This window comes from Solanum tuberosum, unplaced genomic scaffold (assembly GCF_000226075.1).
Source record: "Solanum tuberosum cultivar DM 1-3 516 R44 unplaced genomic scaffold, SolTub_3.0 scf00132, whole genome shotgun sequence".
NCBI classification, from domain to species: Eukaryota; Viridiplantae; Streptophyta; class Magnoliopsida; order Solanales; family Solanaceae; genus Solanum; species Solanum tuberosum.
In genome coordinates, this window is record NW_006239055.1 from 1,005,995 (window position 1) to 1,022,607 (window position 16,613).

The following is a 16,613-nucleotide window of genomic DNA, read 5'->3' on the forward strand; positions in this document are numbered from 1 at the left end:
TCAATTTAACTAATGTCTATATATTTTTCTTAATCAACCTATTTATTATACATCTAATTTTTTCTAGTACTATAGCACTAAGCAAGACTAAACATTAAAGAGTAAACTCAATCTAAGCTCAAACTCGATTAAATTTTAATAAAATTCAACTCAAATTCAATTCGATGTGATACTAATAGGCCAAACACATATGCAGACCCTTAAACTTGTCCCTAAATTTCATTTTGGCACTCCAACTCAACCTTGTTCCATTTTAACCCTTCAACTCCAATTTTTATGTTCCATTTTGGCACTTCTTTCCAAAGAATCAACAAAGTGGGATGTGTGTACTTCACATGCCATTATTGTGTTAAAAAATAATGGATGAACATTTTTTTTTTAAAATATCTTTTTTTTAGAGTTTCTGTACATTATTGTGTAAAAAAATAATCGGTGAAAGTATGTTGGTTTTTTTAAAAAAAACAATTAGTTAATTTAAATAACATCACATATTTTTTTTTCCGTATCTAGTCTACTTGGAATAACTCAAATATCAGCTTTCTAATTTTTCATTCAACTAAATACGAGTAAAAAAAAACTCATGTTCATTGCTAATTAATAACACTACAAAAAAACATTGAAACTCGATAGACTTCGTTGGGTTGTCATTGATTTTTCTTAAGAAAGAAAATCGACGCACTTTCGTCGATTATTTTTCACGCAAAAATATAGGAAAACTCTTAAAAAGAAATTGTTACTTTTTTTATATAAAAAAACAATGATAATCCGTCAGTTTTAATTTTTTACAATAATTAACAGATGATCGTCGATTTTTAAAATGCAAAATTGCAGTGGAAGAGCATATATAAAAATAAAGAAATCATAAAAATAATATTTTGTGTTTAAATGGTACATCATATATAGAAATAAAGAAATCATAAAATTAATATTTTGTGTTAAATGGTACATAAAAGAAATAGAGTTGAAGGGTAATCTTTTATTATTTTAAAAAAAAATAGTTTTTTTTTGTCTTTCACTCTCTTAGAGAATGTGTGATACACACTCTCTGCCACATCACTTAGAAGTGCCAAAATGGAACATAAAAATTAGAGTTGAAGGGTTAAAATGGAACAAGATTAAGTTGGAGTGTCAAAATGAAATTTAGGGATAAATTTAAGGGTCTACATATGTGTTTGGTCATACTAATATAAGAAGTTTGATTGAGCTCGACTCGATTGGAGTCGTGTGGAGAGCAAGATTGCCCAGGGGTGAAGAATCTTGGACAAGGGAGACAACTCTCCTATTTCTTTTTCAAGAAACATCAACTAGGAAATAAACTGCCCCCACTTGATTTGGGAATTCATTGAATCCCACCTGAATTTTCCCATCTATTTCTCTCTCTCTCTTCCAACAAATATAACATAAGCATAGTATATATATAATAATAATAACAACAGATCTAGTACAAAATATAATTATCATAAATCTCAAACCAAAAATAGGAAATACTCTAAAACTGCTTCTTCTTCTTCTTTTCTTTTCTTCAACACACTCATCAATTCGCCCCTCAAATCGAAGAAAATAATTCATTATCAAGAGAAAGTACTGATCAAGAGAAGTCGTTCCTAGTAATTATGGATGTTAAAGAAGTGACAAACTCCAATGGAACAACTACTACTACTTTTGAGTATGGAAGATTATTCTCATCACAAGGGAAATATGCTAAAAGGAATGTATCATCTACCATGAGTTATTTCAGTTTAGAGTCAATGCTGTTTCTAATTTGTCTTACTGCATTATTGTTACTTCTTCCATTGATACTTCCACCATTGCCGCCACCACCACCATTCATGTTGTTGTTAATCCCTATTTTCATTTTCATACTTCTTATCATATTGGCTTTCATGCCTTCCAATAATGTCATATGATCAAGAGACTTAAGTATACATATTTGTAAGAAAATTATTTAAAAGAGAAATTGACAGTTCTTTACATATATACAATACATTTCTTTCATTTTACATAAAGAACAATTATACATTCTTGTTTCTTTTTAATTTCTTTATCACTACTATTAACATAAGTACCTGCAATCAACTCACAAAATGAGCTATGTGTTGTCTTGGGTTGTCCTTCCCATCAAATTGAAACTTCCAATAAATGATCTCGGTTTGTCCATATAAAATCCACTGATCTCTCCCTCCTATGTCGTAAATGTAAGTAATATATGAAGCTCCTGGAGTAACAGTAGCTTAATCCATGGATTTATGAAGGTTGAGGGTTTGGAATTGTAAGGTACCTTAAAGAGGGACTTTTGATGATTCTAATTGTGTCTGCTCTGTTAAACGTGGTATATCAAGCCACAAAGAACTTTACCACATCCGATATTTACATCAATCCAATCAATACATGACATGTATTCTTGCATACACTTTAGGTCAGCAGCATGTAATCTAAAGAGTACTCCAATTTTCAGCACAAGGAAGACACTGTTTCCATTTTCCGTACTTGTAATTTTTGAATCCTCAAGTATAAAAGAGGCATATTTATGCACTTAAGTAGTGCAAGAAAAGCTGCAACTATTAAACTGTAACGCATATCACATCATCAATATGTATGTAAACTATGAAACATTACTCTACATCATCTTTACTTTTCCTACCACAAAAGAAGTCAGCTAAGCATTTCAATATCTGGCACTTTAATTCTCAGCAAAATTTCCCAATGAAAATGTTAAGGAAACCTGGTCCATAGTTGCATCTCAGGTATATTTTTCTCTGCACTATTGGAGTTGAAAGATCTCCCAACTTAAAACCTGGAAAACCAAATATTTGTAAAAATTTTGCTCTCACATATTAGTTTATTGGATGTAAAGTTTGTGGCTTACGTGAACATCTGCGGTCTGTTGCGGGAGAGTTGAGGTCTCTTAATTGGTGATAGGATGAGGTTCCTAAGGGTCATTGAGGGATTGCTTGCGCCAGTTGCAACGCCAAGCATAGGATGTGCACCTGCTCTTCTGTTTCCAGCATCCACTGGTACTGCTGACTGTCTAACAGGGGAGCCACTCGAGACATCGAAAGGGCCAGAGTTGGAACCATTCTGTCTTGTTGGAGGCCATATGTCTTCTCTTGGTCCTGGAGTTTCAGGAGTGAGAACCGACCAATCTGCGGCAAATGAGTTGACTAATGTTTTGCTAAAAGGTTAATGCAGCTTTGAGAGCGAAATACCCAAAATACAAAGAAATTGGACAATGAGTATTCATGCACTAAGATGAAGAAAATCATGTTTTTCAAACTACACTAGCCTCATATGTGCCATGTGATTATTCTAAATACAAAATGAGTTACCTTTTCTCATAGTATCTCTGTTGTCCATCATATTAGCTGGATTTGCAAACAAATCAGGCTCTGCTCTTGAAAAGAAATTACTTGGCTGAATGGCTGTGCGCTTTACTGAATCGTATTCATTTCTCAACTGATCGTACATTTCATCAAGTTTTCTTTTTTGCCTGACAGTAGAAACCTATGTTATTTCTGAGAGAACGTACCAAAGATAGCGGATTTTAGTAGTAAACCACAGCACAATTTCCAACCTCCCCAGTTAATGGATTATAGTGGATAATAGAGCACTTTGCAGTTCCACTGGATTTATTAATTTTTTACCTGGGACAAATAGAATCTGCTTTAAGTATTGTAAGACGAACCTGGATTTCTCAGCAAATTTTTCTTGGAGTTCCTGCTTGTCTTTAGATAACGTCTCAATCTCTTGTTCCAACATTTGGCACTTTTTAGCCACCTTCTGGTATGCAGTATGCACTTGCTCCAACTTTTGAGAGAATTTTTCCTGCATCATCTCACATTTCTGACGGCATTGAGCTACTATCTTGTTCATCTTGAACTGCATTTCCAATTCCTTTTGCCCAATGTGGAACATCACACTTCGGTAGGCACTCTTCATTACTGGATGTGATTAAGGAGAAAGTAGTGAAGCTAACGTAATACCATTTCTGTAATATTGTTACCCTACATCAACTTTGGAAAGTAGTATGTTAATATAATTAAGCCAACTTCACTATGTTTTAAAAGTAAAACTGAATATTACAGATGTGGCAACACAGGACATGCGATGAAGGATACATATCTGGGGTGTAATTCCAGCCATGACCATCTGCATGAGGGTGTGAACAAATTTTAACTAGGATGCTGATTAAGAAATAAGTTAGAAACAAATTTGATTTGGCCACCATAAATGTAGAAAGTGATAAGGGAGCAACCCTTTCACAAATGTGTGCTTACATTTATCCATTCATCACTCGGATTGACGTCCACAGGTTTCATGAGACTGAAACAAAAATATCAGAGAGTTACATAACAGCCTCAACAATATGCTACAAATTACTTTGAGTGATTAATAAATGCTATTAAAAGTAAAATACAACCCAATTAATACATAAAATGTAGCAATGGAAAACAAAATCAATGTTCCGGAAGTGTCATAACCTTCCCCCCCCCCCTCCAAACACACCAACAAAAAAAGATTTAGAAAAACAAATCAAAAGGAGAAAGGGACAAGAACTTAGAGAAAGTGCAAATTTTTAGGATATACCTTTTGCAAAATTTCATTTTTAGGTGAACTAAACAGCACTTGATGAAAGTGATACTAAATAGCACTAACCTTTTAGAGAGAACTTGATCACAAATAGGACAAGCAGCATCACTGCTGAGAATTTTACTGGCATCGTTCTGACCTATTATCATTGTTAAGGAATCATAGCAGTTGTACACCATAATCACGTTCATGAGAAAACTGCGCAACCATACATGCCTATATGGGAACACTATTTTTTTATGGATTATGGGGGTATCCATGCTAGCTTCCACACACATCAAATGAGCCATCAAGTACTGCTACCTACCACCAATATAGTAGCGGATAACACTTCCCACCAAGACATTGGCAGATGGGGTTTTGTGTCACCTCTGCTGGAATCGAACCTTAATTCCCAAGATTGTAACTCTAGTTCACCGACAGCTAAGACATTCCCTCGGGAGGCCTGAATATACACAAAACAATATGGAACACATGCAAAACTAGGATACAGAAGATGTGGCCACAAGTGGTAGTGATGGCCTGTCCTTCCAATTCTCGCCAGCAAGCATTGCATCTCATCTCAACCTTCAGAAATGATTGTCAATTTCATAGCACATTATACAAAGTTCTGTAATCATTAAAAATTCTGAGCATAACATTTCTGATCCCATGCGTTCTACAGCCGTAGACAGAGGAATAGTCAATGAAAAATGACTAATTTTCCCTACGAAAAAGTTGACAACATCGCCGAACTAACTTTGCATCTCAAATGTCACAAATAGAAAAACCACTTAACAGCCAGTTGTATCTGGCTAATCCAATTTCAAACATGCTTATGTGAAAGAAGAACTGCCTAGTGGCAGCTAGAATATCCATAGCTGAAACCTCTAGCTTCGTATAAACTTTTGAAATATCAGGGTTCATACTTGGATAGCTGAAGAAAACTAACTGGAAAACACAAAACATGCTTTGATAACTGTAGAAAAGCAAGTTAACTATCACGTGAAATTGCTTGCTGCTTATGTATTGAAAAATCAGTTTTTTACATGTTGATGAATACTCAACTTTTTAATAAATAAAAACATCACGACTATGCATCAACCGAGATAAATGAACAGAAGTATAAGCAAATTTAACTAATTAGCTATCAGCTACTACACTTATAGTGCACAACACTCAGTTTATATAAAAACATGACAAATTTTCTAGATCCTGTCAGTAGGAAAGCAAATTAGAATATCAAGTGATTTAGCAAAAAATCTTCACCTTCAAACGAGCTTAATAACTGGAATTTCCCCAAAATTTTGATCCAAAACCTTCAAATGAAACAAATCTGCAATCACTGAAGAAATATACACGAAATCAACAAAATATTACAAAAAAATAAAACAGGGACAGCGAGATTTATTTTGCATCGTACTTACAGAATTTGAATAATCAGAACAAATTCGGAACTTCGAAGATTAAAACTCTCCAATTTGAAATCTCAACCTGAAAATCACAGAGAAGAAATAAACGAAATCAAACAATTTCAATTCAACACCAAATCGCGAGATTCGAAAACTATTATAAAGCTGTAGAAATTCCACATAACCTCCGCGAATTCGAAAATCTCCGGTGAAAATGTAAGGATCCTATGGAATCAAAACCCTAGCACGAAAAATTCGAATTGAAGCTTCTCTCTAGTTCATCTGCTACTGCTTTATTTGAATTTTTGATTGAAAAATGGCGGGGCAAAATGCCGTTTCTCTCAGTATTTACAAGGATCCATGACCCGGCCCGACCCGACCCGTGATGTGCAAAACAAGCAAATCGAACGGACATGCCAATTCCCAATTAAACTTTTTATTTTTTATTTTTTATTTTTTATTAACTATGTGAGAAAAGAAACTCATTTTATTTTTGAGTTAATTATCAAAAACATATCTTAAATTATTTTAATTTTTTGAGTTTCATATCTGAATTATCACTCAATAGTTAGCAAAATACACCTCTGACTTATTTTTGATGATGTGTGTACACTTTTTCTTTTGTTTAAAAATTTTATCACGTGGCACTCAAAAAATAATTTCCCTGTGACAAGTCTAAATAAATTAATGTTAGGTTAAAAGTTAAAAAAAATTAAGGGTTAAAATTGTCCGTATAAATTAATTTATTTCAACTGTGATATCTAGTCTACCATCTTCTTCTCCACCTTCTTAGTCATGGTTTCATATATGATGTGGCATTCAATATCTCCTATTTGAAGGGGGAGAGTTTAAGGGTTTTAAAAAGTCAATTAAAAATATATTTTAAAAAATTAATGTCTCAGCAAATAAAGTGGTTATATATGTCGGGTGGACGAAGATTTTATAGACAAGCCCACCTAGAAACATTTCTAGACAAATATCTAGTCGAGTCAAACTCTAGGCGTATTTCGCTAATCATTGGGTCATTGAGTGATAGTTCAAGTAAAAAACTCACACGCACAATAATTCAAATATGGAACTCAATAAAATAGGATAGTTAAAATTGTTTTTTATTCCTTAATTCAACTAAGCTTTTATGTTTTTGATTTTCTTATTAGCCGTGTGATAAAAGAAACTCATTTTACTTTTAATGGGGAAAAAAATATTTAAAATGAGTAATTGATATGAATAGTCCCTCACCAACAAAAATAACAAGTAAATATATTTAAATTTTCTAATGACATCAATGACCTTACCTTCAGAGATTAAAAAGTTGTAAATTATATGACTTTTATTTAATATTTTGGTTACCTCAAAAGAATCTAATGCTATTTGGATTTGTAGTTTTTTAGCTCTTAGCTTTTTAAAATGCACTTAATTTTATATAAAATAAAAAAATACATTATCATATTAATAGAATCTTACTAATATATATGGTTGTTTATAGAAAGCACAGAATGATAATTTAAAAAAATAGTGAGAAACTTGTTAATGTTGTAAAATATAAGCACTATACTACAAGCAATATAGACAAGACATAATGTGGAGTAGAATGTAGAGATCATTTTATTCAAATGTCTTCATGTCTCATGTGTGTGTCATTTACAATGGTGAATGAACAACCCTATTTATAGGTTGAAAAATCATTCTAAGAGTCACCATATTAAGTATCATAATAAATAGATACATACTTATCCAAAAAGGTTCATATAACCTAGGAAATACACATAGATGATAAGTATAAGTTTATGGATAAACTCAATGGACAATTCATTAGTTCAAATGAATTTATAACAGTTAAACTGATTGAATAGTCTATTATGGCTTATCTTAAATGAACAGTTATGTTGCAGTTATGTGGTAGAGAGTGGAGTGTTAGTTGGTCAAGAAAGATTTAAGTAGCGTAAATGAGAATGTTGAGATAAATGCATGCTCCTAGGAGAGATAAGATTAGGAACTCGAATATCCAAGATAAGTTAGATTGACTTTCAGGATGGACAAGATGAAGGAGATCAGACTTAAATGACTTAGGTATGTATAGAGGAGATACTCAAATGTTCTAGTGGGGAGGTGTGAAAGGTTGGCTATGGTGGGTATGAGAAAAGTAGTGGTAGACCGAAAAAGTATTAGGGAGAGGTAATTAGATAGTACATGACACACCTGCAACTCTTATGGAGTAGGTAGCCTAGACAGGAACATTTCAGTTTTAATACAATCTTCAAAAAATTATATTTTCATATCTTCAAACTTTCATATCTACATATATTCAATTTTTCATATCTTCAAACTCTCATACATTCAAAACTCCATATCTTCAGATATTCGTCGAGTTTGAATACGATTGTTAAAATAACAGTCATTAGAATGAAAATCACCGCCAACACCAAAGCAACAGATGAGATTTAGCCACTTCTCCAGCAAACTGAATCAATCCTGTTTTTTGACCTATGAAAATAGTCTTAACTTCTCTATGAATGAGAATGTAAATCCTAGTTCTTTGGCCTTTGATAGAAGCACCGTTTTTTTTTCACAATATAGAGAGACCGAGATAGAGCGCATAGAAAAAGTGTATAGAGAGAAATCTAATAAAATACATTGGATTGCTATAATTGAAAAAATATGTTTAAATACAATAGTTATTTATTAAAATGGATTCACTCAAGTGATTAAACTAAAACAATAAGAAGAAGAAAATAAGTTACAAGCTTTAAGAAAGCACTATGGGCTCAAGGCTTCTTTGAGCCCAGAGGCTAAAGAAAAAGTTAAAGTCCAACTTAAGAAGGAAGTGTATCTTGTTTCTTATTTTTATGATGTTGGTAAGTTTGATGTATGTCAAGATTTGGACTAGGCTTGATGTTGCATGGTATTGTTAGTAGCTTTCTTTCTAATCCATGAAACAAGTTGAAAGTCGAAAGAAACATTGAAATTAGGAAAAAAGAATATAAGAATATAACACATTTGTCAGTATCAAACCTCTTTAAAAGGTATATGATGGGATCAAACTTCTTTTAATTCTCATAAAACCTTGATATCTATAGCTAAATATTGTTAACAATAACATCATATTCAATATACGCAAACCTTATTCCTACATTTATAAGATAAAAAAATTATTCATGATAAACCCTTAGTTCATAGCTAAATAGTGCTAATTAGCAACAAATCCAAGAAGAAAAAACGATTTTTTTTCAACACCTAATATTACACCATACCACATTAGTTTAACATGATTAAGTGATCAATTGAAGTGATACCATATAACCCTTCGATCCATCCTAATTTATGTATTTCTTTCTATATTTAAAAACAATTTAACCTCAGTAAATATTTTATTTATCCTTAATGAGAGATTTAAGACCACACAATAGCTTATCTTTCTGATCTCCTTAAACTCAATGCAAAATCAAACATATTCCTTATCTTCTTAAACTCGATGCCCGATCAAACATCACACAAATTGGGACGAAAGGAGTATTAGTTACTCATAATCGGTGACAAAAAGACACACCACGTGTTTATATGTTCGGTCGCGTAAGAAGACAAGTGGGAGAAGCGCCATGAAAATAGCCAATATTGCATGCCCATTTGAGTTCCCAGGCTTGTGAATGTAGTTACTCAACATACACATCAGAATATGCAAATTGTAGACTCTCTGCAGATACAATTATCTTAAGCCAACACAAAGGTAATCTACTGGTCTGGTTCATTAAGATAATTGACCAACCTTAAGAGGGCTTCTTGCTCACATTCAATGCACCAATCATTGTGTTATTATACTTGTGCAGAGACAAGATGTGAAAATATTCAAAAACTAAGCAGCATTGGATGCATTACTATGCAAAAATGGAGGAAGATGATGCTCCAAAACAGCCAATAGTTCTCTCCCTTGCTTTACTTCTTCCAGCACTACACCATCAAGCCTTTTTGCTGCTTCCACAAGCTGGCCCTTAAGTCTTTGTGATAACAAGCAACCCCCTGCCTTGACACATTCCCTATACAGTGGCAGGTATGCTATTGCTATCCTCAATGGCCCTGGAATGTCCCTCAAACACACGGGAGATTCCCCCCATTTGATAATACGCACCAGGTTACAGTAGTGTTCTTGTCCCTGCCTAAGTCCGTCTGAGAAAGCAGCTTCTGACCAATGCTCTCGAAGGAAAGACCTGAGTGCAGGAGCCACAGCCTCGTCATCGGACTTAGCAATGCTGTCCGCGACAGCATAAGTGGCAATGGGATCGCCGAGGAAGTCTGAACTTAGGAGAAATGCTACTCCATCAAGAGACCCGCTACTTCTTTCACCAGCAGCCTTAAGAATCTCAATGCTTAGGGCAGTTAGAACATGCTGAGGAACGTGTGGAAGGAGATATCGAGCAACTTCAACCTGACTACTGGAAGTAGCAGCGGTGAGGGCCAGACATAGTTCCATGTCTCTGCAACCCCTTTTAACAAACCAGTCAACTACCTGCATGGAGCCCCTTTCGGCAGCTCTCATCAAAGGTCCCAAGAATGCCATTGCGTTCCCTTCTTCCACTAAACATTCCATAGTTCCAATTTTACCATAATGGGAAGCAAATCCCAAAGCCAGGTCGACATCAACATCCAAGCTATTCCTTTGAGCAATCTATAAGAGAAAACAACCAAGCAAAGATGAGCATGATAGACAGCTCTATTCTCCAAATATTCCGAGAGAAAAGAAAACATCAACAAAAGAACAAGAAATATCAAGGTAAAACACTTGCTCCAAAATTCTAGCCCCAGCAATCATACAAAGAAATGGTGAAAAGAAGCATAACTCCCAGGCTGACCAGAATGAGATACAAACCCAAGTAGATTGCGACAAAACAAGAACAGTGCAGAGATTATACAAGTTTACCAGCACCATAATGATGGCTTATCTGAACATGGAGCATAAGTAAGCTGAAGTAGTAAAACATAAAGCAGAATATTCTAAGATGATATAAAAGGCCATCTGTTTATCGGTTGCCAAAGAAATAAAACAATATAATACACCTCAACTAATAATCCAAGATAACAACTCAAAACATTTATAACTTCAATGAATTAAACCCCTCTCTCATGGATCTCTGTCATGCCAATCACAATCACTTAACTGGACCACCACAAAGTCCCAATCTAGAGAAGCTGTCTAGTAATGCACAGTAACTGAATCAATATTGAAGTTGGCAATATCACCAACTTCTCGCTTGCTAAATTAAATAAACTTTGGCATACAAAAAGCAGTCTCATTTTCCGATTTTTCCCTTTTGGAAAGGAAAAAAAACATGTCACTACCCAGTTTATAAATTATAAATTAGTTAAATGTTAAAATTCAACAGGAAAAAACTTCAATTTCCATAAATAATATCTGGGGGTTTGCGATGATATATTAATAACCTGGCTATTTTCTCTTCATTTTGTCTTTCCTACTCTGCTGAACATACTCCCTAACATACATGACCACTTTGTGGGATGTGAAGCAGAGAAAGCAGAAAGACGATGTGATTCCGACATGTTTAGGCTTCTGAAAAGACATTGTTGAATGGCGTGAACCATGAACATGAGCCTGAGTGCCTGACACTAATTCCTAAATCACTGAAATCATTTCGCAACGGAATGTTGGGCTTCTAAAGTCCAACAAATCCACAAGATGAATGTCAGAGAGATACACATGCTAAGCTGAACAAGATTAGACAAAATCCAGAATAAGCGCATTTGTCGGATGATGCAAGTAGCATACATTGAGGATAGGATGAGAAAAGGCTGCTTAAGATGGCTTGATCATGTCCTGTGTTGCGTTGCATCGACCTCCAGATGCAGCGGTCCATAGAGTGAAACCATGGTGAGTGAAGGTGTTACAAAGGGAACAAGGTAAATCTAAAACCACATGGAAAGAAATAGCTTTGTAAGACCTATAACCTCTTTTATGCAAATTGAACTCAAAAATTCGTGATGTATGAACCTAAGAAATCGATGGAAAATATCATTCATATATTCTTGCTTGATAGTCCCCTAATGTCTATTTGCACCATATGCAACAAGTTAAATATAAAAGCTTAAATTTTGTCCTACTCAAGCCATGTCCTCATTTCAAGCTTCTGTTCTTAAGCTTGTCGTATCCAACCCGATGTCTAGTGAATATTGTAGTATATTAGCGTGATAGGTTGACAACTAGCACAAAAATAGTCGAACTACAATGAATCTTCTCAATGACTAGTTTGTTGGAATATACCAATTTCAAACATTAATGTTATGGATTAACACTTGTTAGAAAGTTAGTAAAGGTAATGAGTCTCGTGCAGAAAGGGCAATATCATAAAGGCTAAAAGATACCAATCTATGTAGTTTCAATCGGCTTTCTGTCTAACAAATCACTCCAGCATGCAGCACTGTATTTGGATGTTTTAACTTACTGCCCTTTCACTAGGAGAAGGAAAACTGGATGCGCGTGTCAGTTTTGTGGTGTATATGTATTTTTCTTTACTTCTTTACATTTCTGTTGCTTTTTGTCTAAGTGAAACTGGAGTGGATAGAAATACCAACAGTACTTTCTTCTAAGCCTGACTGGATGCTAAGGGTGAAAAGAAAAAATGTCAGAACAAAAGAAGCGTCACAAGCGAATAACATAATATAATAAGAACCATAGAAACACAGTAATCTTGGAGAATAGTAGGAGGTCAAAGCTGACTATACATCATTCTAAAGGCACAAGTAAAAAATTAAACAGTAAACACTTGTATACCTGCAAGAGAATGCGGACAAGCTCAGTGCTCCCAAAACGAGAGGCTTCAAGAAAGCATTGATTTACATTGTCTGCACCGCCCTCCACCAACATGCCAAGCAATCCTTGGATTGCAGTTGCTGAAATACCTGATGCCCAGCCAGGATCAAATGAACTAGAGAAGAGTGTAAGTGGGAAGCATGCTGCATCAAATGCTTCTGTGAAGTCCTTTCCTGAAAGGTGGTTCCCAGCTAGATCGAGGAAGGTCTTGAAAGCCGACAACTGTAGTTGTATTTCGACAGCAGGATTGTGCCCAACCCTATCCCTGTTCCCTTGGCAGCGGGAATGGAAACCAATACATTTTAGAGCCCATTCAGTAAACTTCTGGACCTTAGCACCAGCTTCTGCCTTCAAAATTTCATCCCCATTGCACTCTTGAAGTCGTTCATGCAACCTGCTAATAGTAGTTGTGAAAAATCCAACATTAAGTGACACAAGCACCCAGCATAAGGTATACAAATTGACATAAAGCGAGAAAGGGAAAGGAAGGAAGAAAACCAATATGAAAAGTTAAAATTGCAACTCTTAAATCATTACTTGTTGAAATCAACATGAAGATCATAACAACCTCAACAAGTACCTCATCAAAGAAATTATAACAACAGAGAAACAAATTATATCAAGGTTCTTTTATTTACCTTACCAATAAGCAAATGCATGTTATTAAAGCTTACAATGTCTGGAGACGACTGAGTAGAAATTTCAGTATGACGAATTTGGGAAAATATGAAATTCACAGATTGTTCGAGGCTGAGAATCAAGTTAGATGCTCCTTCAAGTGAATGAATATGACTCTTAGGGTCAGTAAAACATGCCAGAAAGAAATAAGATTTTAAGAAAAGCTTTCTAGACCTATGCCAAGGAAGACATCCAGTGAACTGTATCTGGAAATCCAAAATTCATGGCTTTGGGAGACTTAAAATTACAAACAAGCATGCCACAATGTGCAATATTTGTACTACAGAAATGCATTTTTGAGAGATGTGGAAACATCAACATGGTTGCTTCGAGGTTATGGTAGGAAGTTCCAAGTCTTCCGACATGGTTCGGAATTTATTGGGTGATAGCAGGTAATGTAAAAGGTTAAATGTTCAGCTGGAGGTGCGGAAGAAGAAGTCGAGGAAGCAGATCTTGGAGTGTTGCTCCATAAGCACTATGGGCCATTTGAAGAGAATGAAACAGGAGAGCTTTTGAGGGTGTGGAGATGAATTTTGTAATGTTAAGGAGCAGTCTCTTATATCTTTTTTGGGTGCAGCCATGACGTTCCTCGTCGTATAGATGATGATTGGGGTAGCTTTTGTAGAAAACCATCTCTTTTTGTAAGTTCTCTACTTTCTTAGTATATCTATTGTGACTAGGCTTTCCCCACATTTAATGAAGTTGATTTACTTAATCAACAAAACAAGAAGAGATGGGGAAACATCGAACAACAAATTGACTATCCTTTGTACTTTTTCTACCATCAAAGACTAAATTCAAGTTATGTGAGAAAAAGCCTAGTTCAATCACACAAATGATGTATAGGGAACAGGCAAAATCTCTGACCTTTGTGCCATTACAGTCACAGTATCTGTGAGGCTCATGGTTCGACTTTGGCAAGCAGAAACACAAGAGGCAAGAAAGGAAGTCCTTAGAGCAGCCCGAGTGAAATCAAAAGCACCATTAGAAATGATCTTCTTAATCAACCCTGTTATCCCATATAACTCCTGTTGTGTACTTAAAAACCATACCGAATCTAAAGCAATGCACAATGCATCATTTAAAGTTTGGGGATCTGCCAGTAGAATCAAACTCTCGGCAAGCTCCCAATCATGGCAACTCACGGCACCCTGAAACAATCGCCCTAACTCGATCCTCTCTTGTCTATTAAGCTTCTTCTCAGCACCAGATTTCTCGTTTTTCCCAATCTCACCATCTGAGCTAGCCATTCTTGCTTTAAGTTTATTAACTCCACAATTACACCCTCCTACTACAGCAGATGATCTAAAGCCCTTACGTACAAGCGGAGATTCTCTGGAAAAGACCATGTTACCATTACTTCCTTCACCATTCTCTGATGGAAAAACTACACTCTCATTGCTTACACCAAGTGTTCCAGTCTCACACGATTCCACCTCCATCTCGAAACACTGAGACTCTTCTGCATTAATCTTGATCCCACTTTCCAAGTTTTCACTTCCTGCAACAAAAGTTATTCCATCTTCTTCCATTTTGACCAATCAATCCAACACCCAAAACCGCCAAACAACTAAACAATCAATTCTTTCAAGCAACACCCATAAGCAAAAAAATCCACTCAAAATCACAAAATTTTAAGCAAAGTCTCTCCCTTTAGCAAATTGCAAACAATACCCAAAATTGATTTTCCTCCCAAAAATCAAACCAATGAAAGATCCAACTCCATCAAACCAAAAAAAGAAACCTTTACATCCATTTCAACAACAGCACAAGAATCAACATATAACAGCAAATTAATTATACCCAAAGGTGTAGATTCCTAAGTTTATCAGCTCATCATCTGTGACCCTAAAACCCCTTTACCATGAACAATCAATATCAAACAAACAACAAATCCACCTCCAAACCTACAAGAACAACAGATTCTCATCAGCTACATAAAGGGTCTCAAGAAAAGCAAAAATCAAGCAAAAAAATCAATTTTTTAGAAACATTTCAATTTAATATTCAGATTTCTAAAAGAAAAATAGAAATAAAAATAACAGATTACCCAGAAAAAGGGCGTTGGTGAAAATAAAAAGGCAAAGGGGAAAATGGGTATGCAAATAATGGAGAAAAGAATTAAAGAAAAGAGAGAGGAAAACCTGATAATAATTAGTGGGAGAGAAAGTGAGAAAACCCTTTGCCCCTTCTTGTTCTTGGATGGTTACCAGTAATTTGCCTTTTTATCATTTTTTCTCCTGCTAATTTTTATTTTTATTTATTTCAGTTTTATTTTTTTACTTCATACAATCTTACTAACTTTATAATAATACCCCACAGAATAAGATAACACATATGGAATCAATTTATTTAAAAATTAGAAAAAAAATGAACATCAAATTACTAAAATATGGCATTAGATAGGAGGATGTGGAGGTCGTGGATTATGATAAAATGATTGGATTGTAGGTTGTGGAGTGTTTGTCTTGATTCCCGAGCGGTTTTGGCTTGGTGGTGTTTGACATAGTATTAACTTTATTTTTCTAGTGATTTGCGTTTGATTGTTTTCATCTATTGCTTATAGTGTTTCGGTTATTGACTATTTTTATTGTTGTTCTTGTTTTTGTATTGATTTTTTTCTTTTTTATAGTAATTTTGATTTGTTTTACTCGAGTTGAATGCTGCTCCGAAATTTTTTTATCTAGTTTCACAAGGTAGTGATAAGATTCGTATATCTTTTTGAGACCACACTTATGAATTCTACTGAATATGTTATTATTGTTTGTATGATATTTTATTTTATTTTCCTTTTTTCCTTGTTTGTATGATATAAATAAATGCTAATATAAAATTATTTATATTGCATAATAAATAAATAATCTCTCTTTTTTCTTTTTTTAGTTCAATCCTCCTTCATTTAGTTAAGAATATAATCTTTTCATCTCATGTAGGTTCAACAAATCTTTAATTCATTTCCAATAATAATAATAATAATATTCTTTTATATACAAAAGGGAAAAAATGTCATTTTAACTTTTCACAAGAATAATTTAATGGAGGACAGCAGGAATATTTTCCTTGAATATATATAAAAAGCTTTTTATTAGTATTATTTATATATATAATAATTTGAGATGTCATAATTTTTTTTAATAATA

General features: G+C 34.4%; 2 protein-coding genes across 6 annotated transcripts; both read right to left on the minus strand.

The window, feature by feature from the left end:
- Positions 1–2,026: 2,026 nt before the first annotated feature.
- On the minus strand, positions 2,027–6,287 carry LOC102590430 (E3 ubiquitin-protein ligase CCNB1IP1 homolog). 3 transcript variants are annotated; one of them, XM_015310309.1, is made up of 11 exons: positions 6,164–6,287; positions 5,994–6,060; positions 5,836–5,911; positions 5,079–5,154; positions 4,654–4,726; positions 4,275–4,320; positions 4,116–4,146; positions 3,683–3,938; positions 3,327–3,487; positions 2,867–3,113; positions 2,027–2,794 (listed from the first exon to the last, which is right to left on the minus strand). In XM_015310309.1, exons 4-11 carry the CDS (start codon positions 5,146–5,148, stop codon positions 2,788–2,790), a joined length of 891 nt encoding a protein of 296 aa, XP_015165795.1. In that variant the 5' UTR covers positions 5,149–5,154; positions 5,836–5,911; positions 5,994–6,060; positions 6,164–6,287; the 3' UTR covers positions 2,027–2,787. The 3 variants fall into 3 exon arrangements, with proteins under 3 accessions (XP_015165795.1, XP_006351079.1, XP_006351080.1); XM_006351017.2 differs by having other exon boundaries at positions 2,867–3,143; XM_006351018.2 differs by lacking the exon at positions 2,027–2,794 and having other exon boundaries at positions 2,863–3,143.
- Positions 6,288–9,474: 3,187 nt separating this feature from the next.
- LOC102591014 (ankyrin repeat protein SKIP35-like) lies at positions 9,475–15,761 on the minus strand. 3 transcript variants are annotated; one of them, XM_006351019.2, is made up of 4 exons: positions 15,618–15,761; positions 14,341–15,380; positions 12,757–13,192; positions 9,475–10,638 (listed from the first exon to the last, which is right to left on the minus strand). In XM_006351019.2, the coding sequence occupies exons 2-4, from the start codon at positions 15,003–15,005 to the stop codon at positions 9,829–9,831; spliced, it is 1,911 nt and encodes a 636-aa protein (XP_006351081.1). In that variant the 5' UTR covers positions 15,006–15,380; positions 15,618–15,761; the 3' UTR covers positions 9,475–9,828. The 3 variants fall into 3 exon arrangements, with proteins under 3 accessions (XP_006351081.1, XP_006351083.1, XP_006351082.1); XM_006351021.2 differs by having other exon boundaries at positions 12,757–13,189; positions 15,618–15,760; XM_006351020.2 differs by lacking the exon at positions 15,618–15,761 and adding an exon at positions 15,524–15,611.
- Between the last annotated feature and the right edge of the window lie 852 nt (positions 15,762–16,613).